Source organism: Anomaloglossus baeobatrachus, chromosome 5 (assembly GCF_048569485.1).
Source record: "Anomaloglossus baeobatrachus isolate aAnoBae1 chromosome 5, aAnoBae1.hap1, whole genome shotgun sequence".
Classification (NCBI taxonomy): Eukaryota; Metazoa; Chordata; class Amphibia; order Anura; family Aromobatidae; genus Anomaloglossus; species Anomaloglossus baeobatrachus.
In genome coordinates, this window is record NC_134357.1 from 326,465,000 (window position 1) to 326,489,172 (window position 24,173).

At 50.7% G+C, this 24,173-nt stretch overlaps 1 protein-coding gene across 1 annotated transcript in view; it reads right to left on the minus strand.

The window, feature by feature from the left end:
- Positions 1-24,173, minus strand: part of LOC142310062 (bactericidal permeability-increasing protein-like) — a 182,207-nt gene that overhangs the window by 152,465 nt on the left and 5,569 nt on the right. Inside the window, exons 4-6 of the mRNA XM_075347533.1 lie at positions 23,731-23,886; positions 23,368-23,431; positions 21,485-21,545 (exon numbers count right to left, since the gene is read on the minus strand). Coding sequence (XP_075203648.1) covers positions 21,485-21,545; positions 23,368-23,431; positions 23,731-23,886 — 281 coding nt within the window. The remainder of the gene's footprint in view (positions 1-21,484; positions 21,546-23,367; positions 23,432-23,730; positions 23,887-24,173) is intronic.

Below are 24,173 nucleotides of genomic sequence, written 5' to 3' on the forward strand. Positions count from 1 at the left end.
ATACACATTTGGCGGTCATCAGATTCGATTATTGATAGGCTAACCTAACTTTGATCTTGTGTCTACGAGGGTCTTAAACAGGGCACTGTGAGTGACGTCAGCCACCAAACCCTCCCTTTTGGTTCAGCTGATGCAAAAAGAAGCAGCAGAGGTGACATCACCCCACTTCTGGTAAGCAGTGAAAAAGTGGATATAGAAAGTACATAACATTATGCCCATTTTAGTGTACTGCGTTGCTTTTTTGTCATAGGGTCTATGAAAATACAGTTTATGGAGTAAGTTTTAAAACAGTAAGTTCAGCTTTACTAGATTGGAATCCAAAGATAAACAAAACTCACCTGTTCTGTGGGTGGGAAATAATTTCCCCATACAGTAATGCTTAACCTCATTATTATTGTCTTCTCCAAGGTGAATCATCAAGTATATTCACAATAGAATAGGTTCTATACTAAATATTATCTCCCCTTGCTCATGGCTTTACTTCAGTCACGCCACATGACATGTTCCTGCTTGTTTCAGAAATTAGAAGACTGTAATAGATGCACATTGTGACATGCCACCCAACCCTCTACAACAGCTGTGACCCACCTAAACTTACGAGAATACACAATAGTTATGGGATAATGCATATATACTCCTCAGACTATAAGTTGCAACACAAAAAAATTAATAGAATCATGGAAATCACAGGATCGATAGATTTAACAATATCTAAATGATGTAGAAACGGAAACAAATTTATCTCAATTTATTCAGCATTGAGAATCAGAGATACATGTTATCTATGAGGTTATTAATGTCTGTCTAAGGAATGTTCTGTCACAATGAATGAAGACTGGAGGAATCTGACTACCTTATATGATGCCAAACCACACCATAATCGAGGCATCAGTGATGGTTTCTTCAGGGCATTGCCTGGATGGTCTCCAGACCAATCTCTGGCTATCATTGTTTCCAAGGCAAAAGCAGGACTCATTGTTAAAGAGGATAGACCTCAATTCCAGCCTCCATTTCCATCTAGCTCTGCACCACGATAGTCTTTGAGAGCAGTGGTGTGAGGTCAATGGAATACTTGGAGCTTGAAACGTTGCTCGCAGCTCAATGTCGTGCAGACGCCTTCTTATTGTTTATATAGACACTAAAGGGGGCTTTACACGCTGCGATATCACTAACGATTTATCGTGGGGGTCACTGTGTTTGTGACGCACATCCGGCGTCGTTAGCGACATCGCAGCATGTGACCTTAAATGATCGCAAAAGAGACAAAAATCGTTGGTTTTGGAGAGGTCAACCAAAAAACAAATATCGTTGTCTGCTTAGTAGCGATGTTGTTCCTTGTTCCTGCGGCATCACACATCGCTATGTGTGCCACCGCAGGAGCGACGAATATCTACTTACCTCCGTCCACCGGCAATGCGGAAGGAAGGAGGTGGGCGGGATGTTACGTCCCGCTTATCTCCGCCCCTCCTCTTCTATTGGGCGGCTGCTTAGTGACGTCACAGTGACGTCGCTGTGATGCCGAATACAGCTCCCCCTTGATGGAGGGATTGTTCGGTGGTCACAGCAACGTCGCTGACCAGGTATGTGCGTGTGACGCTGCCGTAGCGATAATGTTCGCTATGGCAGCGATCACGCAATATCGCACACACGACAGGGGTGGGTGCTATCGCGTGCAACATCGCTAGTAATTGCTAGCGATGTCGCAGCGTGTAAAGCACTCTTAACAGTTTGGGCTTGACTTGTGACATCCAACTTCACTTGAGGAACACAGTCAGTTAATCATGGAACGAGTAGTATGACCATTTTTCCAAAGTGCCCGAGGAACCATTTTTCAACTCAACTTCTAAACATGCTACTACAGCCAGCAGTGTCTCCGGACTTGTCTCCAATTGAGCACATCTGGGATGTAATTGGTCGGCAATCGAAAAGGAGATGTTAGCAGCAGGTATTTATAATTTGCATGTCCAAGTGTGACGCCCTGGACCCCAGGAGTCACAGAATAACACCACATACACACACACACCCTCCCCTGGTAGGGAACACCCGTCAAACAAAAACCCTTGTTGCCTCCCTCCAGGGTCTGATGTCCACGCCAGGTGGGGCAGAGCCAGGCGGTTGGCCCCACCCACCAAGGAGTTCACAGGCCTGGAGGCGGGAAAAGTAGTTAGTCTAGTTCGGGAGTCAAGTGGAGGAGTTAAGTTTTAGAGGTGGAAGTGAGAGGAGAGACTGTGTGTGTGTCTGGGTTGGAGCCCAGGCACCATCAGCAAGGTCGGCAGACGGTGGTGGCCGTCTGCAGGAGTTAGTGGACGTCTGCGGAACCGTAGGACCGGGGACGGGCGGTGGCCCGCCGGTACTGAACCGGGGAGGGGATTGAAGCTAAGCACCAAGGTAGGGTACTCAGACCCCGACTAGGCTTGGAAGCCCCCGTAACGGTCAAATTCTCTGATTGCGGTCGGGTCTTCAGGGGTTCATTCCCAACCAAGTCCCGTCAGAAGGCAACAGCCCAACCCGTCCGGATAAGAGCCACCGCCAACGGCCAGAGATCCAAGGGCCAGCGCCTGCGGGCAAAATGGGCTCTCACGACACGTACAAGCCGGGGAGCGGACCACCCGTGGGAATCCATAGGGGTCAAACACTTACATACAGGTGCAGGGAAAGACAGCCACCACCAACCCGTCTGGGGAGAGTGAAGAAACCGCAGCCAACTGCGGGCCCCGTGCATCCAGCCGTTTGGTTTACCAGAGACTCTGTTATTGACTACCTGAGTGAGTACACCAGTGCCATCCGGCACAGCGCTGCACCATAACGCTGACCCCGCATCCGCACTGCCTCCCCTCATCGGCACCTGCACCTATCCCCTACCCACCAACATTCAACCCCCAACCGGGGCCCCGGGACCAACAGGCCCTACCCACAGAGGGGCCAACACCTCAGCTGCTCCCCGCCATCGCTCCCGGGAACCCCCGTCACCAGTAGCGGTGGTGCTCACCATCACCACAACCCCGTGGGTGGCGTCACAACCGACATCCCACCACCAAAGCTCCCCCTTTTCACTCGTGGGCGAGGAGGCGTTGCTCGAGCCCCCGGGTCTGGCCCCATGCTCGAGCCACCGAGGAGCAGAGCACCGAACCCGAGCGCCAGCGAATTCCCCAGGCGAGCGGCGCTCCCCAAAAACCCCTCTCCGCCCGTGACAACTTGGAGTCACTAACAGGATCCTACCCATCTATTTACCAGTAGAAGTGCGCCTTGCAGTCCCCGCCGGCGGTGTCCGGCCGAAAAATCTGAAATTCCGCCATCTTGGGCGTGAAAAAGTTCCCACTCGAGCCGTCTTCCCCGAGCAAGGAAGGCGTGAAAAGTGAAACCTCGCTCCCTGAAGAAGAAAGTGCTGGAGAGAACCAAGGGGGGTAAGAAAAAGATGTCTGCGCCTGACGTGGCTGCTGGAGGGGCGCCGGTCGTGGTCGCGGCAGTGCCCGGAGATGGGAATATGGCAGCCCTCGCCGCAGACGCGGGGGGGGGGGCGCGGGTCCGGTGGTCGCCCAGGTAATGCCGATCTCCCTGCCCTATGTGCCCGGTGCTACCTGGCTGCCGCAGTACGAAGGGAAGCCTGATGCTTTGCAGGCATTCCGGAGAAAGATTAGCCCGGTTCTTGACCTGTATGCCATGACTGGCAGACAGCGGGTGGCGGTAGTGCTAGGGCAGCTGACCGGCGCGGCTGAGCAGGAGACGGAGACCTGGACCGACGCGGACCGGGCCTCAGTGACTACTATTTTTGAGAAACTCCAGACCGCTTTCGAGACCCGCACAGAAGCTGAATTGCGGATGCAGTTTTACCAATGCCGACAGCGACCTACAGATAACATAAGAGACTATGCCCTGCGCCTGCAGACTGCCCTTCGTACACTGAAACGAGTGGACACCATTAACGATGTGGACAGCAATAAGATGCTAGTGGAACAATTTCTGTAGGGGCTGGGGTCTACGGAGGACCGCAAGCAGCTGAGGCTGTGGGCCTTGCAACATCCCGACCTGGACTTTACCGTATTGAAAGAGCGGGCCATCAAGGCCCTGCAAGCCCCAAACCCTGACGCTCCTGATGCAGCCCCGTGGATGGCTGAAACCGCTCCTGTCTTAGTAGCGCCTCCTCTCCTGGCTCTACCGGCCCCTGCAGCGCCCGGTGGACTGATGGAGGACCTGGCCGCACAAGTCCGCCACATGGATGGAGACCTCGCCTGGATCCTCGCCGCACTCCAGCTCCCGACGAGAGTCAAGCCCCCGGAGAAGATCCAGCTCACCGATAGCCCAGAGGACGTCCCCTGGATGCACCGGAAAAAGATCAACGACCAGCGGTATGGACCCCCTACCTGCTATAGGTTCGGCAAGCCTGGTCACTACTCCCGGCGATGCCCGTTAAACGAGCAACCCCTGGGGCCAAGGGCCAATCCTCAGGAGTAGATCCTAACGGCCCTACCAATTGGCGAGACCGGTACGTGAGGGGCCGCCCCATCATCCCAGTGGCGGTGGACGGCATCCCGACCATGGCCCTATTGGACACAGGATCGCAGGTAACCACTATGCCATATACATTGTACCAGCGGTATTGGGATGATAGTGAACTTGCCCCTCCTGATGACAGCCTGACCATTATTGCAGCCAATGGGCTCCCTATGACACAGGTGGGCTTTAAAGAAGTGACCCTGACTGTGGGACGTACCGAGTTAAAACACCAAGGAATGATTGTGGTGCTGAATGAATCCAGTGACCGTAACCCAAAAGTAATTTTAGGGACTAATGTGATTGAGCATTGTATGGGGGAAGTGCTGAGTCTGTTGCAACAGTTGTCCGCCACTGCAGGAGGAGGCCAACAGAGGGCAGTGCAGCATGAGATCCGGGCCCTCCTGCATCGGCAGCAAGTGAACTTGACGGGTGGAGAGATTGGTGGAGTGCGGGTGATGGATGTGGCCCCTTTGGTGGTGCCACCAAGAAGCGAGATGATGATTTGGTGCAGGGCAGCAGTAGGCCCACAAGGGCGCGATTACCCGGCGTTGGTGGAACCCACGCCTTCAGAACACTGGCCCATGGTGATGGCGGCCAGAGGGGTGATTGACGTCAAAAAGGGGAGAGTGCCTGTGAGAGTGCTGAATTGTGGGGAAGAAGAAATTAGGCTTCCCCGTTACGCCACCATTGCCAAGCTGCTTACCATAGATACCCACGCCATTCACGAAGCCACCCCTCCTACCTCTGCACCCCCCACAAATAGCAGCACACCTCCCGAACAACCAGAGGAGTGGTGCCAGGACTTACATGTAGGCACTGAAACCACACCCACGCATCACAAAGAGGGGGTATACAGGGTAGTGCAGGAGTATGAGCAGGTTTTCATCAAACACCCGCTAGACTTCGGGAGGATTAAAGGGGTTCAGCATCATATCCCCCACGGGCACTCATCCACCCATCAAGGAAAGGTATAGGCCAATCCCACCAGCACACTATCAATGCGCTAAGGACATGTTGAGGAACATGAAGGAGGCAGGGGTCATCAGGGATAGTTGTAGTCCCTGGGCAGCCCCACTGGTACTGGTGAAGAAGAAGGATGGCACCATGAGAATGTGTGTGGATTACCGGAAGATCAATCAAATAACGCATAAAGATGCCTATCCTCTCCCCCGTATTGAAGAGTCGCTGGCTGCACTGAAAACTGCTAAATATTTCTCTACCCTCGACCTTACCAGCGGATACTGGCAGGTGGCGGTTGCACCAGAAGATCGTGAGAAGACTGCATTTACCACCCCTAGGTGATTCTGCGAGTTCAACAGCATGCCGTTTGGGCTGTGCAATGCCCCTGGGACGTTCCGACGGCTTATGGAGTGCTGCCTGGGACATCTTAATTTCAAAACTGTCTTGCTGTATCTGGATGATGTGATTGTGTATTCCCAGACGTACGAGGCTCACTTGGAGCACCTGGCAGAAGTGTTCACGTCCCTTGCTAAGTAAGGGATGAAGCTGAAACCCTCCAAGTGCCATCTGCTGATGCCTAAGGTGCAGTACCTCGGACACGTGGTGAGTGCAGAAGGTGTCACCCCCGATCCTGAGAAGATTACCGCTATCCAGGACTGGCCACGGCCGACCACAGTGAGGGAAGTGAGGCAGTTCCTGGGCCTGGTGGGCTATTACTGCCGCTTCATCAAGGGGTACACAAAGATGGCTGCACCAATGCAAGACCTCCTCGTGGGACAGACCAAGGGTGGTAAGGCCCCTGGACCGCTATTTGTGTGGGAAGAGAAGCATGAGGAGTCCTTTCGCCAGCTGAAGTCAGCCTTGACAGGGGAGGAAATCCTGGCGTATCCCGACTACAGCTTCCCGTTCATCCTTTACACTGATGCCAGCAATGTGGGCCTGGGGGCAGTCTTGTCCCAGGTCCAGAAAGGAAGGAGAAAGTGATTGCCTACGCCAGCAGAAAACTCCGACCCACGGAGAGAAACCCCAAAAATTACAGCTCCTTCAAGCTTGAATTTCTGGACCTGGTGTGGGCAATCACCGAAAGGTTCAGGCATTATCTCGTGACGGCGAAATTCACTGCCTACACGGACAATAATCCATTGACCCATCTGGATACGGCCAAGTTAGGCGCACTGGAACAGCAGTGGGTGGCTCGGCTGTCCAACTATGACTTCACTATCAAATACAGAGCCGGCTGCAAGAACACCAACGCGGACGCATTATCTCGGATGCCCCACCTGCCTGACGGGGGGTCGGAAGACGACAACCTCGAGGAAATCAAGTTGCCCGCGTTCCACCGGCCACCGGCCGAAAAACTTTGTGTCAATCAGAAGGGGGAACCTGGACCCGTTACCCAGCCAGGGGTAGTAGGAAGCCCAGGACCAAGCGCCTGCCGTCCAGTTGGTCAAGACCATGATTGCACAGGGCTCCTCCAAAATGGATCCCTCAGCTCCCGCTGAAGCCCAGCGGCTGTGGAAAGAAAGAGCCCGGCTATACCTGCATCAAGGAAAGCTGTATCGGGAGCTGATCGACCCAAAAACTCATGAGAAGGTTCGCCAGCTGGTGGTTCCTCAGGCCAGCGTGCCCAAAGTCCTGCAGGCGTACCATGATGGCACTGGACACTTCGGTTGGAAGAAGCTGGAGATGTTGCTGAGAGAGCGGTTCTATTGGAGTGGGATGCGGGAGTCTGTGGAGGCCTGGTGTCGAGAATGTGGTCAATGTGCACTGAGAAGACGGGAGGAAGCCAGCCAGAAGGCCCCCCTACAGCCGATCGTCACCCATCAGCCGCTGGAATTGGTCGTCTTGGACCACGTCAAGCTCACACCCAGCCGAAATGGGTATACCTACGCCCTGACCATCGTAGACCACTACTCGCGGTTCATGGTGGTTGTTCCAGTTAAAGATCTGACAGGCCGTACTGCAGCTAGAGCATTCCAGGCCTACTTCTGTCGACCGCACGGGTGCTCACGGATCGGGGTCCGGCCTTTGAAGCCGAAGTGTTCCAGGAGTTTTGCCCGTTGTACGGGTGCAAGAAAATCAGGACCACACCATACCATGCCCAAACCAATGGGATGTGTGAAAAGATGAATCACCTGGTCCTGGGTCTCCTCAAGACGCTACCATTGGAAGAGCGAAACCTGTGGCCGGAGAAGCTGCCCGACCTGGTAGACATGTACAACAACATTCCCTGTAGTTCTACCAAGTGTACACCCACGTATCTGATGAGAGCCTAACCGGGGCGGCTGCTGGTGGACCTGGAAATGGGCCTGGACGCTCCAGAGGCTCTTCCATCTACTGAAAACTAGGATACCAAGCGGCAGGCGCAGTACCGACGGATTCAGGAGTATGTGGAAAAGAACCTGCGTCAGAGCCGAGAAAAACAAGAGCAGCGCTTCAACAGACGGGCTCCAGCTGTCCCCTTTGAGCCTGGGGATATAGTGCTGCAACGGAAGAGGAGAACCCATAAGCTTGATGATTAGTGGGAAAGAACCCCGTATGTCATACAGCCCACTGGATGGGAGAACGAGAAGACTTATCTGATTAGTCGCGACCAGGGGAAAACCACGGCTACAGTTTCCAGGGACCACCTGAAGAGATGCCCACACCCCTTGCGATTGGCAAATGAAGTCCCGGTCCCCATACCGAACGGGGAAAAGAAAGAGGTGATCCACACAGTGATGGGCGACTTCCCAGTAGACAGGCCTATGCAGAACAGGCGGTGATTATTCCAGTGATAATGTTCCCACAACCCGTGGAAGAGATGGAAACGGAAAAAAACGCCAGTGAACCGCTTGAACCAGTGCCCAGGGATGCACCTATACCAAGCCCCCGTAGGTCTCCACCTACCATACCCGACAGACAAGAAGAGGAACCAGTTGTCTCCTCTGTCCCAGTGCCCCCCAATGACGACATTGTGTTTAGAAGGTCCACACATCCCAACCTAGGTAGGCCCCGCTTAATTATAGGGAAAATGCCATCTAGGGGTGCCGTATGTTGATTGTGTAAATATCAGAATGAGTGAGCATTAATCACCCGAGGTTGTCACCTGATTGAAAAAAGAACCCTTGTCCCCGTTGGGACCATCAGCATGTTTTGTCCCCTGTTTGCCACGTTACTTCCCTGAAACAGCACACATGAGGAACTACTCATGAACATGACTGAGAGCTTGCAGACCACCCACGAACTAGCGGGTTTGTAAATAATTGTGGGCAGGAGTCCCGTTGACCGCCTCCGGAGTGGCAGGTTGGAGGAGGGACCCGCAGCAGAGCAGGCTGGGGTCCGGTTACCACCAGGACCGGTGACCATCCTCCGGGGTCAGGGGTCCCCCTGGACGTGGGGCCCCCTGAATGACAGTCGGGTGCGTGATACCGTACCCGTTCCCGCTTGGGCAACCTGAACCTGGTTCTGTTTTCCGGACTGGGGAAAAGGGGTGTTGCCCGTTTCTTAGGGGCAGCATCAAGGCTTAGGTTGTTTGGGTGGGGAAGCGGAAGAAATGGGACCCGTCCGTATTATTAAAAGTGTTTTTATTCATGTTTGCAACGTTTAAGTGACATGCCTCCCGTAAGGGAAGATTTGAAATACGCATATTGTTTGTTTTTATATCTTTCAGAAAAAAAAAATAAAACCGGTGGTGGACGGGCAGCGTTTTACCAAGGGGGAGTGTGACGCTCTGGACCCCAGGGGTCACAGAATAAAACCACATACACACACACCCCCTCCCCTGGTAGGGAACACCTGTCAAACAAAAACCCTTGTTGCCTCCCTCCAGGGTCTGATGTCCACACCAGATGGGGGGGAGCCAGGCGGTTGGCCCCACCCACCGAGGAGTTCACAGGCCTGGAGGCGGGAAAAGTAGTTAGTCTAGTTCGGGAGTCAAGTGGAGGAGTTAAGTTTTAGAGGTGGAAGTGAGAGGAGAGACTGTGTGTGTCTGGGTTGGAGCCCAGGCACCATTAGCAAGGTCGGCAGATGGTGGTGGCTGTCTGCAGGAGTTAGTGGACGTCTGCGGAACCATAGGACCGGGGTGGGGCGGTGGCCGGCCGGTACCGAACCGGGGAGCGGATTGAAGCTAAGCACCAAGGCAGGGTACTCAGACCCTGACTAGGCTCGGAAGCCGCCGTAACGGTCAAGTTTTCTGATTGCGGTCTGGACCTCAGGGGTTCATTCCCAACCAAGTCCCGTCAGAAGGCAACAGCCCAACCCGTCCGGATAAGAGCCACCGCCAACGGCCAGAGATCCAAAGGCCAGCGCCTGCGGGCAAAACGGGCTCTACCGACACGTACAAGCCGGGGAGCGGACCACCCGTGGGAATCCATAGGGGTCAAACACTTACATACAGGTGCAGGGAAAGACAGCCACCACCAACCCGTCTGGGGAGAGTGAAGAAACCGCAGTCGACTGCGGGCCCCGTCCATCCAGCCGTTTGGTTAACCAGAGACTCTGTTATTGACTACCTGAGTGAGTACACCAGTGCCATCCGGCACAGCGCTGCACCGTAACGCTGACCCCGCATCCGCGCTGCCTCCCCTCATCGGCACCTGCACCTATCCCCTACCCACCAACATCCAACCCCCAACCGGGGCCCCGGGACCAACAGCCCCTACCCATGGAGGGGCCAACACCTCAGCTGCTCCCCGCCATCGCTCCCGGGAACCCCCGTCACCAGCAGCGGTGGTGCCCACCATCACCACAACCCCGTGGGTGGCATCACAACCGACATCCCACCACCAAACCTCCCCCTTTTCACTCGTGGGCGAGGAGGCGCTGCTCGAGCCCCCAGGTCCAGCCCCGTGCTTGAGCCACCGAGGAGCAGAAGCACCGGACCCGAGCGCCAGCGAATTCCCCAGGCGAGCGGCATTCCCCAAAAACCCCTCTCCGCCCGCGACAACGTGCATTAAGCCGGGCAGAACATTCCTCAGACAGCCATTAATAGCCTCTTCTATAACATGCCTAGACATGTACATACGTCTATTTCTGTGTGTGGCACTCATACTCGATATTAAGTAAATTGAGATATTTTGAAAATTTGGTTTCTATTTTTCATTATCTGCATATCATTAACATGTCTTTTGAGCCTGTGATTTCCATAATTACACTTCTTTTGCTTCTTAGTGATGCAATTTCAATGTTGAGGTGTGTATATGGTGTACCAGAGGTGAATAAAGGTCATTGAAGGTAAACAAGTGATTCATGTTCCTTGAACCACGGGCATCATAAATCATTGATACTATCCCCTTTTAGATCATCTGCACTACTCAGCAGTATTTTAGAAAGTGTGTACCTGATTCATACTGCCTTTGGTTTGGACAGCATGAATCATCCAACAGGTTCCCTTTAAGTCTTATACATAATAATCAAATAATCCTGTTGGAGTGGAAAACACTAATAATATGATGAACTGTTGCTTTTAGGCAGGGAGGCCACAGTGTCCCAATACATTACAGTAACATAACATATGCCAAACCCAACAGATGTTTTATTTTTAAGGTTGCTGTCCGACTCTTCCCCAACAAATGATACATTTGCAAATGAGATTATCCACTCACAAAGGATGTCTTGTACTTAGAATTAAGAATGGTCAGCTGTATCCTACAGCAACTGTTATAGAAAGTGGAGGGAGCACTGCATACATTAGATTTCATTAGTTAGTATATATTGCTGAAGACACTGTCTTCCCTTGATAATGTCTGTAGCATCGGTGTCCTTGCAGGGACACTGACTTACCACCACTGTCACCGCATTGTGTATTTCTCCACAGTTCAGTAGTTGCCCACATGCTCGTCTGCCACCCTTACTCCCTGGGGTCTGTGCACGCATCACAGGCTCCCTGGGAATGCACTTAGGGTGCACGAGCGCACACCCACCTTTCTCTTAAAGAGATGGTGTGCCATTTCCCGGAAAAAGCTTCTCAGCCTACGGTTGAGAGGCACTATATAGTTAAGGCACCCTCCCATTAGAGGAGGTGCCTGTGCAACATCTCTAGTTAGTTAAGCTCGCAAGCGATCGTACCCGCCCCCGTCGGATGTGCGACACGGGCAAATCACTGCCCGTGCCGCACAACCTCACTTACCCCCGTCACATGCACTTACCTGCTCTGCGACGTCGCTCTGGCCGGAGAACCACCTCCTTTCTAAGGGGGCGGTTCGTGCGGCGTTACAGCGACGTCACACGGCAGCCGTTCAATAGAAGCGGAGGGGCGGAGATGAGCGGGACGTAACATCCCGCCCTCCTTCTTCCTTCCGCATTGCCAGCGGGACGCAGGTAAGCTATATTCGTCGCTCCCAGGGTGTCACACGGAGCAATGTGTGTTGCCTCAGGAGCAACGAACAACCTGCTTCAAGGAAATTGAACAAAATTTAGAAAATGAGCGACGTGTCAACGAGCAATGATAAGGTAAGTATTTTTGCTCGTTCACAGTCGCTTGTAGCTGTCACACGCTGCGATATGTCAAACGATGCTGGATGTGCGTCACTATCAACGTGACCCTGACGACATATCATTAGATATATCGTAGCATGTAACGTGCCCTTTAGTATCCTGTCTGTCTAGCTATTTTTCATGTCCCGGTATCCCTGTATCCATTAACTGTACCTGGCTTCCCATATCTATGTGTCCCTGCCATGCCCACCATACCTACCCGAACCCGCCTGCTTGTCTGCCTCACTTATACCGTCTGTATGGGGACACATGCCTGTATGTGTCTGTACCAGTGTCTGTACCTGCCCTGGGGGTCAGTTGCCACAGGAAGGAAAGGAAAGCCATGTTTGTCATAACATTGTGATGAAAAAAGTGTAAATTTCTGATTGGCTAAGCGAGCTCTGGTGTTGCGTGTGTTACTAACTGTCTATGACTACTGCTGGCGGGATGATGGACACCAGCCTGGAGAAATCAGTAAGTGTCATGCACCCCACCCGACGTAACATCTGCACATAGAGTCACCCTACCGAAGGAGTGCGGTGCCCATGCAACTCGAGGCTGGCACCTTCCTTCATATTAACAGGTTGTACTTTCTTGCTTTGACAATTTAATTCCCTGATGATGTCACAACAGTATGTGTGCATTGAAAGGCTACATTTAATTGTAATAATAAAAACTCTTAATCACATCCTCCACACATGTATGGTGGATGTGCTCACTACTTATATGGATCAGTCTCAGGAGCTGAGCGCACTCCATACAGCATAGACCCCAGCTCTGTAATACAACTGGCACCTAAGAGTTACTTGCAATTAAAGCTAGTTCAACTTTTAGGCGGGCTTTGCACGTTGCGACATCGCAAGCCAATGCTGCGATGTCGCACGCGATTTTCCCCGCCCCCGTCGCAGGTACGATATCGTGTGATAGCTGGCGTAGCGAAAATTATCGCTACGCCAGCTTCACATGCACTCACCTGCCCTGCGACCGTCGCTCTGGCCGGCGACCCGCCTCCTTCCTAAGGGGGCGGGTCGTGCGGCGTCATAGCGATGTCACACGGCAGGCGGCCAATAGCGGCGGAGGGGCGGAGATGAGCAGGATGTAAACATCCTGCCCACCTCCTTCCTTCCGCATATCCTACGGAAGCCGCAGTGACGCCGGTAGGAGATGTTCCTCGCTCCTGCGGCTTCACACACAGCGATGTGTGCTGGCGCAGGAACGAGGAACAACATCGGACCGTCGCGTCAGCGTAATTATGGCCGACGCTGCACCGATGATACGATTATGGTGATTTTGTGCTCGTTAATCGTATCATCTAGGCTTTACACAGTACAATGTCGCATGCGATGCCGGATGTGCGTCACTTTCAATTTGACCCCACCGACATCGCACCTGCGATGTCGTAGTGTGCAAAGCCCGCCTTAGATTCCACAGTCAATCACAACAACGACATTTAGGAGGCTAGAAACATGGGATAGGTGAGTTGATTTGGACACCCATCACCCCTCCCCACCCCCCTGTAATGCAGTTCCAGCCAAGCTCTGGTTTTTGCTGTCTATAGTCCAGACAGAATTTATCTAGTGACAGGTTCCCTTTAATCCCTCTTTAAAGGTGGTGGACACTATTTTAATTTTGATGGTCTACCCTTAGGCGGGCTTTGCACACTACGACATCACAGGTGCGATGTCGGTGGGGTCAAATTGAAAATGACGCACTTCCGGCATCGCATGCGACATCGTAGTGTGTAAAGCCTAGATGATACGATTAGCGAGAGCAAAAGCGTCGTAATCGTATCATCGGTGCAGCGTCGGCGTAATCCATGATTACGCTGACGCGACAGTCCAATGTTGTTCCTCGCTCCTGCGGCAGCACACATCGCTGTGTGTGAAGCCGCAGGAGCGAGGAACATCTCCTACCGGCGTCACTGCGGCTTCCATAGGATTTGCGGAAGGAAGGAGATGGGCGGGATGTTTACATCCCACTCATCTCCGCCCCTCCGCTCCGATTGGCCGCCTGGCGTGTGACGTCGCTATGACGCCGCACGACCCGCCCCTTTAACAAGGAGGTGGGTCGCCGGCCAGAGCGACGGTCGCAGGACAGGTGAGTCCATGTGAAGCTGCCGTAGCGATAATGTTCGCTACGGCAGTTATCACAAGGAAATTGCTGCTGCGACGGGGGCGGGTACTATCGCGCTCGGCATCGCAGCATCGGCCTGCGATGTCGCAGCGTGCAAAGTACCCCTTAGAATAGGTCATCAATGTCTGATCGGCCAGGGTCTGACACCTGGCAACCCCACCAATTGGCTTCTTCCTGTGCCAGCGGTGGCAGCTGTAAATGATTAGTTCCAGAGCTGCCCCGTCGACTGATCGTGGTCGATGCCGGGTACTGCACATCTGCCTCCTTTTGATTTGAATGGGAAGCGGATGTGCAGTATCTGGCTGCAAACGTTATCAGAAAATGGGGCAGCTCCGAAATCAAGCATTTCCAGCTGCATGCTGTTGCCAGCACCAAGAACAGCTGATTGGTGGGGATGCCAGGTGTCAGACCCCGGCCTATCACGCATTGATGACTTATCCTAAGCATAGGCCATCAATGTTATTTGTCTCCAGATAACTACAAGATCTTAACCCTACAGGTGAAATAAAGTTGTAACAGAAGTTGTGAGGTCAGCACAGAAGTAAATGATCTGAAGCTAGCAGCAGACCATGACATAATTAATAATTATTTTTTCTTTAGGGAGATATTTAACAACAACTTCACTATGGATGATTATGTACAATGGTAACAACAGCATTTAGTACAAATAACACATTCATTTCATTATATGCATGTTATCAGTTATTACATACGGACATATGACAAATGTTTGGTTTCCATTATACAGAGGAAAACATACTAATAGAGTTGTCAACATTGACAATGACTATCATACCATACTATCTAGATAGGACCAGTAAACCACTGATTAGAAAGCCATGGAACCCATAGGGTGTAGGGGCGACATGACAGCCCGGAGGGTAGGGAGTTGATGGGGTTAAACAGTGTTGGTTCGTTTAGCAATGAGGAAAAGAAGGTGATTGGTTAGGGGGTGGAGTGTGATGGAAGGAAAGGAGGGAGCTTTATGGTGTATATAATAGGAGGTGGGAGTCCATTACCTCCTCTTGCATTTCCTGGATGACAGCTTGGACGGGCTGGGGAACCTCCATCATGACATCCAGCATGATGGATCCGGACATCGCAGATCTGCAGCTTGGACGGGCTGGGGAACCTCCATCATGATGTCCTGAGGAATCCTCGGATCTGGTCAGCATGGCGGTGCAGGGCGCCCAGGTAGTGCAGTCCTACACCCAGGCTGCCTGGGTGTCTCCTCGGCACCTTCCCCTCCCCCCCCCCTCTTTGCTGTAGTGCTGGCAGTTTCAGGACTCGCCGGGGTCTTTTGGGGAAGGTGGGGGTGAGGAGGACAACGTGAGAGCCCCCACTCCCGTGGGGACCCTCCGCAGCTGGGTGGGCAGCGGTAGCATGCAGCGCCCGCTCTGGCTGTCGGGAGGAATCTCCTGCAGGGCCGCGACGGCCGAAAAGGGGGCGTGTCCAGCCCGGGGGCCTACTTCCGGTGTGAGGCCTCAGGCTGGATTTTTTGAGCGATGCGGCCGGTCCCGGCAGGGAGCGCGCCCAGCGGCGGTGGATGGACAACACCCCCCCCCTCCCTCCGCGGGGGGGCGGAGGACGGCTGCCTACAGGGTCACCTCACCTGTGTGGCTTGGATTATTGGGACCGGAGGACTGGGCGCAGAAGGCGGCGGCGAGGAGGAGACAGTAGGCGCCTGCAGGGTCACCTCACCTGTGTGGCTGGATTATCGGGACCGGAGGACTGGGCGCAGTAGGCGGCGGCGAGAAGGAGACAGGAGGCGCCTGCAGGGTCACCTCACCTGTGTGGCTGGATCATCGGGACCGGAGGACTGGGCGCAGCAGGTGGCGACGAGGAGGAGACAGGAGGCCTGCTGTCTATCCTGGAGCAGGCATTGGGACAAGGGTGCAGCTCTCATCAGTAGCGGCTTCCCCCAGGAGGGGAGCGCCCAGCATTGTGGAGGCGACAATCGGCCCAAACAGGGCATGTGGACACGGTGCTCCTGGCGTCAGGGGGCGAACCCGGCGGGCATTCAGTGCCTGCAGCTTGAGGGACTGTCCCGGGATCAGCGACGGACGACTGGCGAAAAGGACGGTGACGGCTGATCTGAGGGCGTCCTCTGGAGGCAGCCTGGCGCGGTAATCAATTTAAGTTTCAGCCTTTTTGTAGTGGTGGGGGGACAGTCGCTGTAGTGGAGTAGTGTCTGGAGATATGGGTAGCAGCTGGGGGGGGTTTGGAGCATGTGGTTAGTTCATAGGTCGGTTGTTCTGGAGGCCAGGAGCAGAGTTACGGACGGGGTGGTCTCATGGCAGCGGGGCCGTGAGGGTGCAGGTGGCGTCAGGCCCGGTGGTTACAGTTGCAGGTTGGGGATGGCGAGGTTCGGCATTTACCGCAGTTTAGGTCTTGTGAGACTTGGTTAAGGGGGCTGATGATTGCGGCACATGTGAGCGGGTGAGACGGCGCAGTTATTGAAGGTTTGCTGGGGTGTTTCATTATTAATCTTCTGATGCATGGTGGTTCTTATTGGATGAATTATGGTGGGTAAGGTAAAGGGGTGAGGGGTCCCGCGGTACGGTGTGTTCGAGGAGTTTTCAGGGGGGTTTTGTGAGTGATGTGTAGGTGCGGGGCCCCGGTATGGCGCGAGGGTTGCTGTCGATAAGTGAATAAAGGAGAGCGGAAATGTAGGAGAAGGTGAAGTGTTGGTTGCTGTAATGGGTTTGTAGGTTTGCAACCGCATCAATGGTAACATGGGGTTAATTTGTGGCTAGTCAGCATGTTATCCCATTGTGGAGGTTGGTGCTGGGAGGAATGTTGAGTCCAGCGTGACTGAATTGGTGTTAATGTAGGTGCTGGGCAGCTTTGGGCTGCTGTGGGTGAACTCGGTTAATCAGCAATGGTGGGCTGCGGACGGAATAATGGAGTTCTTCGGACAGCCGTGATTACAGGTGGGGACTATGCGAGTTATGGTTTGGACTAGAGGATTGGGTACTTGTGGTGCATAGAGTGTAAGTCGGATAGCTTAGGGCCATCTGGTATTATTGGGTGTTTTGCATGGGTGGACTCCTGGCATCTGTGGGCTGGTGGATTCTATTTAATATTCATATACAATTTAAAAAAAAAAAAAGGAATGCTTGGCCCGGTGGTAGGTATGGGCATCTGGGTAAGAGTTTGCTTAGGGAGTCGTGGTGCTCCGGTCTCATGGCACGAAGGTATTTGGTTTGAAGGTGCAGTTGTGCGTTACGGGAAAATGGTGGTACGCCCCACGGTGGTCGGCTTTGAGCGGATACTATGGTGTGGCCAAGGTTTTAATTTATCTTGGGGTGTAATATGAGAGCTCAAAGGGGGTTGCGTGTCACAAGGTTTTCCTTGAGATCGAAAGGCCCGGACATGGTGTTTGGTAAAGTTGTGTCTCCTGATGCCCATAGTTGCATATGGAGTCAATCGGGCCAGTGGTGTGGCTGCAATTTTCCGGTGGGCATTGTAGTACAGGGAGCTTGTCGTGGTCCAGTTTGCAGAGGCAAGCGGACTATGCATTATGGTTGGAGGTGTTGTTGGGGACCTTGGGATCGAAGGTAATGCTTCAATATCTTCGACTCAGTAAGGGGTACAGGGCGATGGTTGCGGTTGTTTTGTTTTTTGAGGCCGTGTTAATTTTTGGGGTGGAGCATGGTTCCGTTAGGCCGTGTGGGCCTCGTTGAAATTAAGTGGGCCTGATTTCGGATGAAGAAGGTCCATTAGTGTGGTAGTTGAGTATGTGGGAAGATTTTGGGATTTTCTGGGGAAGACAGCTCGAGCCTCTGTTGTTGTCAGAGGGTGTGATGGCGGAATAAATCGGTCAGGGGAGACCAGTAGTGATATTTGGCTCTGGGGAAGCTGCAAAGTCAGCTGTAGGGGAAATTTCAAGGCTATGGATTGCAGTCGTTTTACAGCGGGGTTTCACTTTAGCGGTTTCCTGGAAGAACTAGGTTTGGGGTGCGAAGTGACCCAGTAGCATAAGCAGTGTGAGTGTCATCCTGTTGTTGTATCTCAACCCCAGTGGTGGTTTAATTCAGCTGGAGAATGGAGGAGGAGGACTGACTGTACAGGGTGACTGTACAGTGGTTCTTTGGTCGGTATTGGGGAGGACGATGGTACAGTCGGTACTGCATTTAATTGGTTATAATAAGGCCAGCGGGGAATGGTGTGGATTCCGGTATAGTTTGGGAGCTTGTGGCATGGTGGGCCTGAGTGGCCGTCAGAGGGACCCGGTGGCTCCTGCCACCAAGGATCAGGGGAGTGCGGTGCAGTAAGGTGGACTGGGTACGCTGGATGGTGCATATATGGGATGCTCAGAGTTTAAGTGATAGATGGAAAGGTTTTAATGGTTGGTTTGGCTTGCAAGTTGGGGGAGCAAGCGTTGGGTGTGTGGGGGTCCAGGCCACGCAAGGTGTCACGTGGCCTGTTCTGTGGCGGGGGTAGGTCTGGTCCAGAGGCAGTTTAACGGATAATGTTATTTGATTGGAGAGTCACTTGTAGGATATAGTGGCTCCGGTTACAAGGATCTTGCAGGCATGGGTCCTGCAAGGTGGGGGGTATTGATCCGTAGGTGATTCATACCTCATCTCCGGCCCGGTGTGTGTTGCGGCCAGGGATCATGTTTTGGTGGTGGAAGGTGGTTTCTGGACCGGGCCTACCCAGGGTTACGTATTGTATTACGTACTGTATTATTATTATTATGGTATTACCTATTGTTAAATGTTGGGGACGCCCGTTGGACGGCGCCCCCTTGTGTTAGTGTGTAAACAATAGGCAATAAAGGGCTGCTGTGGCCATTTTTTACCAAGTCGCAAGCAGTGTCCGTGTATTATTGATACCGGGTAAGGGTAATTGGGAATAATATAGGAATCAACGACCGGAAAATCCCTCCTGGAAATGTCAAGAAAGCCATGGAACCCATAGGGTGTAGGGGCGACATGACAGCCCGGAGGGTAGGGAGTTGATGGGGTTAAACAGTGTTGGTTCGTTTAGCAATGAGGAAAAGAAGGTGATTGGTTAGGGGGTGGAGTGTGGTGGAAGGAAAGGAGGGAGCTTTATGGTGTATATAATAGGAGGTGGGAGTCCATTACCTCCTCTTGCATTTCCTGGATGACAGCTTCCCACCCACCCTCCCTTCTATTGTGTATTGTTATTATTGGTGTGTTTATATGCATGTATAGTTATTCAATTTTTAGAGCCATTACAACAAAAAAAAAAAAAAAAAATGAGAAAAGAAAGGATTGGAGGAAGTGTCGTGTATAAAATAATAATAAAAAAAAACAAAAAAAAAAACCGAAACAAAAGAGATTTCTATGTGGATTGTGATGTATATTGTCATTTGGGATTCTTGGAAGTGGGTGAATAAGATGGGGGTAATGTGGGAATATATGTATATGTATATGATGTGTATGATGTATATGTGTATGGTCAGCATAAATAATGGGGATTATGTCCTTTGTCACAGCAGCGGGGGTAGGTCTGGTCCAGAGGAGCTCTAATTGTTACTGGTGTTTGGATGGAGAGCCACTGGGGAAGGTACAGTGGCTCCGGTTACTGGTGACCTGCAGGTACAAGGTTGTCTGCAGGGAGGAGGTATTGCTCCGTTGGTGATCAATGCCTTATATGCCTTATATATGGGTCAGGGTTGTTGCCAAGGATTATATATTAAGGAGTTGATGGTTGCCAGGGAGTCACAGGTGGCTATAGTGCCCCAGGTGATAGGTAATTGAAAGTACGGGTGTTTTTGGTTTGGGTAAGGGTATTACTCCTTTGGTGACTTTTACCTCATTTAAATATGGGACCATTGTTATGGTCAGTGATCCATTTTGGTGAAATGGTAATCGCAGGAGGAGTCACTGGTTGGGGTCATGGTTCTGGATCCAAGTGCAGTGCAAGCACGTGGTTCTGCAAGGCATAGGGGTTTTGATCCGTAGGTGATTAATACCTCTTATCTCTGGGCTAGTTGCAGCCGGGGATGTTGTTGGATTAAAGTCGCACACGGGCTTTAAGGTTTTGAGGTCACAGTTACTGTCATGCACATGGGGGATTGATCCGTAGGTGATTGATGCCTCATATCTCTGGGCTGGAGGTTGCAGCCGGGGATAATATTGAGTTGGAGGTAAAGAGGAATGTAAGGTTTTGAGACACGGTTGATACTTGATGCTACTTGGGGGGGTTTTAATCCGTAGGTGATTAATGCCCCCATCTCTGGGTTGGTGTGTTGCGGCCAGGGATCGTGTTTCTGACGGTTGTGTGATTTGAAGGGTCACTTGTAGGATATAGTGGCTTTGGTTACAGGGATCTTGCAGGCATGGGGTCCTGCGAGGTTGGGGTATTGATCCGTAGGTGATTAATGCCTCGTATCTCTGGGTCGGTGTGTTGCGGCCAGGGATCGTGTTTTTCTGACGGTTTGTGTGATTGAAGAGTCACTTGCGGAATACAGTGGCTTTGGTTACAGGGATCTTGCAGGCATGGGGTCCTGCAAGGTTGGGGTATTGATCCGTAGGTGATTAATGCCTCGTATCTCTGGGTCGGTGTGTTGCGGCCAGGGATTGTGTTCTGGTGGTGGAGTATGGCTTCTGGACCGGACTTATGGCGGGGGTAGGTCTGGTCCAGAGGCGGTTTAACGGATAATGTTATTTGATTGGAGAGTCACTTGTAGGATATAGTGGCTCCGGTTACAAGGATCTTGCAAGCATGGGTCCTGCAAGGTGGGGGGTATTGATCCGTAGGTGATTCATACCTCATCTCCGGCCCGGTGTGTGTTGCGGCTAGGGATCATGTTTTGGTGGTGGAAGGTGGTTTCTGGACCGGGCCTACCCAGGGTTACGTATTGTATTACGTACTGTATTATTATTATTATGGTATTACCTATTGTTAAATGTTGGGGACGCCCGTTGGACGGCGCCCCCTTGTGTTAGTGTGTAAACAATAGGCAATAAAGGGCTGCTGTGGCCATTTTTTACCAAGTCGCAAGCAGTGTCCGTGTATTATTGATACCGGGTAAGGGTAATTGGGAATAATATAGGAATCAATGACCGGAAAATCCCTCCTGGAAATGTCATGTAACAAGTTACTTTAGATGGGGTCTAGGAATGAACCAGCCCATCAAAAAGACTCACTGTTCTACTGTCTCTGCCACCAATATTATGATTATTTTTGCATTCTTCTATTGCATTATGTTTTGCCTCTAGTATGTTTTTTTCATGATAAGACTGGGTTCACATGAGCATATGACCTAATAGCACTGTTACTTGAGACTCTATACTCCTCACTGATTTTTTACTACAGTGATCACTTGAAAGAATATCACTCCGATGAAGTAAGGAAGAGTAATGAAAAAAAAATAGTTTTGTATTTTAGCAGTATCACATACACTGAAAAACTAAATAATAAGCAAGCAAATAAAATTTACATGACCAAAAACTTTAAAACCCACCTTGAAATGTTGCCAGCTCATTCTGAAGAATTTTAATGACTTCTTTCACTCTTGGACAAAGCTGAGAAACAAAGCGACAAGGTTAATAGTTAATATTTAGCGCAATTTAGCATATTTAGTAAAGTGTTACTTCACTTTTCAAAAACTTTCAATGTCATAAAAATTTTGATACTTGGACCCCCGCCAAATGCTAAAACGAAGACTCAAAAATGCTCAGCTACATGCTGATCTCAGACAAGGCTGAATTATCTTTCATTTTTTTATCAGAACAGTTCTCAGCTGAGAGATCTGCCCCTAGCTTTACCAATCTGTGTCTCAGACACAGAACCTCCATCTATTAAAGCCTCTGACATATTTGAAAGTGTATTTATACTTATAATTCATTTAAAGGAGTTGTCCACTACTCGGATAAGCCTTTCTCCATCTCTATGTTTCCTCATTGTGAAATAACAACACATACTCACCTCTGGTGTCAGCTTTGTTCCAGCGGTGTCTGCACTGCCTCTACCAAGGCTCAGTGGCCGCTTCACTCTGTTCACCTTTGCACATATCACATACATCCGGAGGAAGTGAAAGAGCAGCAGGTCCCTCGGGATCTTTGCGATATGTCCAAAGGCACGAAGAGAGAAGCCAGCACTAATTGGCTGCTGGGATCGCGTGAAATTATACTGTTATACAAGCCCCAGGAAAGCCTCTGCCGATACTGCTGGAACAGCATCAGCACTGGAGGTGAGTATAAGAGCTCACTCACACCATTATATAACTCAGACAAATGCTCTGATGTTTTATCAAATAGCCATGGGACCAATGTTATATTATCGGGCTGTGCTGATCAGCACTTTTTTTTCATGACAATTCGGCATGAGAAAAAAACGCAGCATTCTGCGAGTGGCGTATCAGATGGCGTGCACCCATTCAAGTCTATGGGTGTGCGGAAATCATTGAACAGCCGATGACATCTGATGTCTGCTAACTCACTGAATGGAGAAAGATGGTGATATTTTGTTTTCCATCTTTTCCTTATCTGTGCTATGATTTTCTCATGCAAAAGATCACACTAAGCTGACACTCTGATCAAACTCAGACCCGAGAACCGATTTTCATTTGCATAATAGATCCAATTTTCTTGCAGAGTGAATGTATGACCTTGATCAAAGCCTGCTTTCACTTGAGCGTATAACACAGATGAGGGCTATCTGATGTTTTCTTGGATAAACCTTGGAATAATGTTATACTATGGGGCAGTCCTGAACAGCGCTTTTTTTCTCATGCTAGAGAATGTCACATGGTGTTTAGTTCTAAACTTGCCGAGTGTCATGACACACTATGTTTTCTCTGGTGCTCCTGAGTTGCACAGACAAATGTCTGGTAGCTTGTTGGTTACCTCTTGGATCACATTTTTTGGGAGACCTATCACAGTTACTCCCTGCGTTTTTAAGATGGTGGAGCCTGTCTTCCCATGCCAACTATAGCTTTTGCTAAACTGGTCTGTGTGCTGTTTTGTTCCAGTTGCTGGTGATTTATTGTGTGCTGCTTGGTGTGCTGTAGAAATCGTCTCATCGTCTGGTTATTTTCTTCCTGCTCTTTATTTCCTACTAATTTATTGTCTTATATCTCAAACGATCAGTAATGATTCTCAGCAGCACGTCTTTTTTAACCTGCACGATGTGCTGCCAAGAATAATGATTTTTAAGCCTGCTTAAAAATAATTTCACCTAACAAACAAGTGTGGTGATTGGCCGTTCCTAGTAATGCTCGTTCTCGATAATCAGGCGGTGTAAAGCCAGTTTAAGCCTATAGCATGAAAAACATATGTTCCTATCATTATACATTGTTTGTGAAGCCTCTAATCATTTAATTGTTATTTAATGTTTTCATATTACGTTTTGATTTAGATTATCTCTGATCGGCCTTTCCAGAAATCCAGTAAAGAGATTGTACAACCAACTGTAAGACATAAGAGCAGGTTAAGTAACATTAAGATTAAATCAGGTAATTAAATAAAACTGTCGAGTAATCAGAAGAGATTTGGGAAGGGGACAACGTGTTGTTAAACAGGTTTCTCTGTGAACACATTGTTTTAATCTGGTGATAGATTATGCATTTCGGTACACGTCTAAGCATGGTACGCGATATGACTTGGTAAATCTGCTTGTGTGGAATATAAGACTCACATTTACTTGGAAAAGTAGAGATAAGAAATAATAAACAAATCAATCCAAATTATATTTAATCTGTTTATCTACCTGGCTCCTCCAGAAAGGTGCACTTTCGCTTTCTTCACTTCTGAATAGCACGAAGAAAGAGCTACAGATGGTCGGGCAGATGAGTCTTTCAAAGTAGTAAACTGTGCTTTCAATGTTACACCAGAGATCGAGAGTGAAAAATCACCATTGTCATTGCTGTTAAAAGAGAATACAAAGTTTCAGGCATGCAGATCAAAAAAGCGCAACAAAAAACTAACCCTAGAACGTGCAAGCATAACAATCTACCATAGAAAACAAATGACCTAGCAGGCCTGTGAGGCCCCAGGTATGTGTTCTAGGGCTAAAGGGGTTGTCTCACGTCAGTCATTGTTGCTATATCTCATATTCCTCATTCTGACTAGTGCCCAAACTGCAGTTATAGGAGAGGTCCATAGATAATCATGCGTGGTTCTCTACATTCATTGCTAAGAGAGTACTGAATA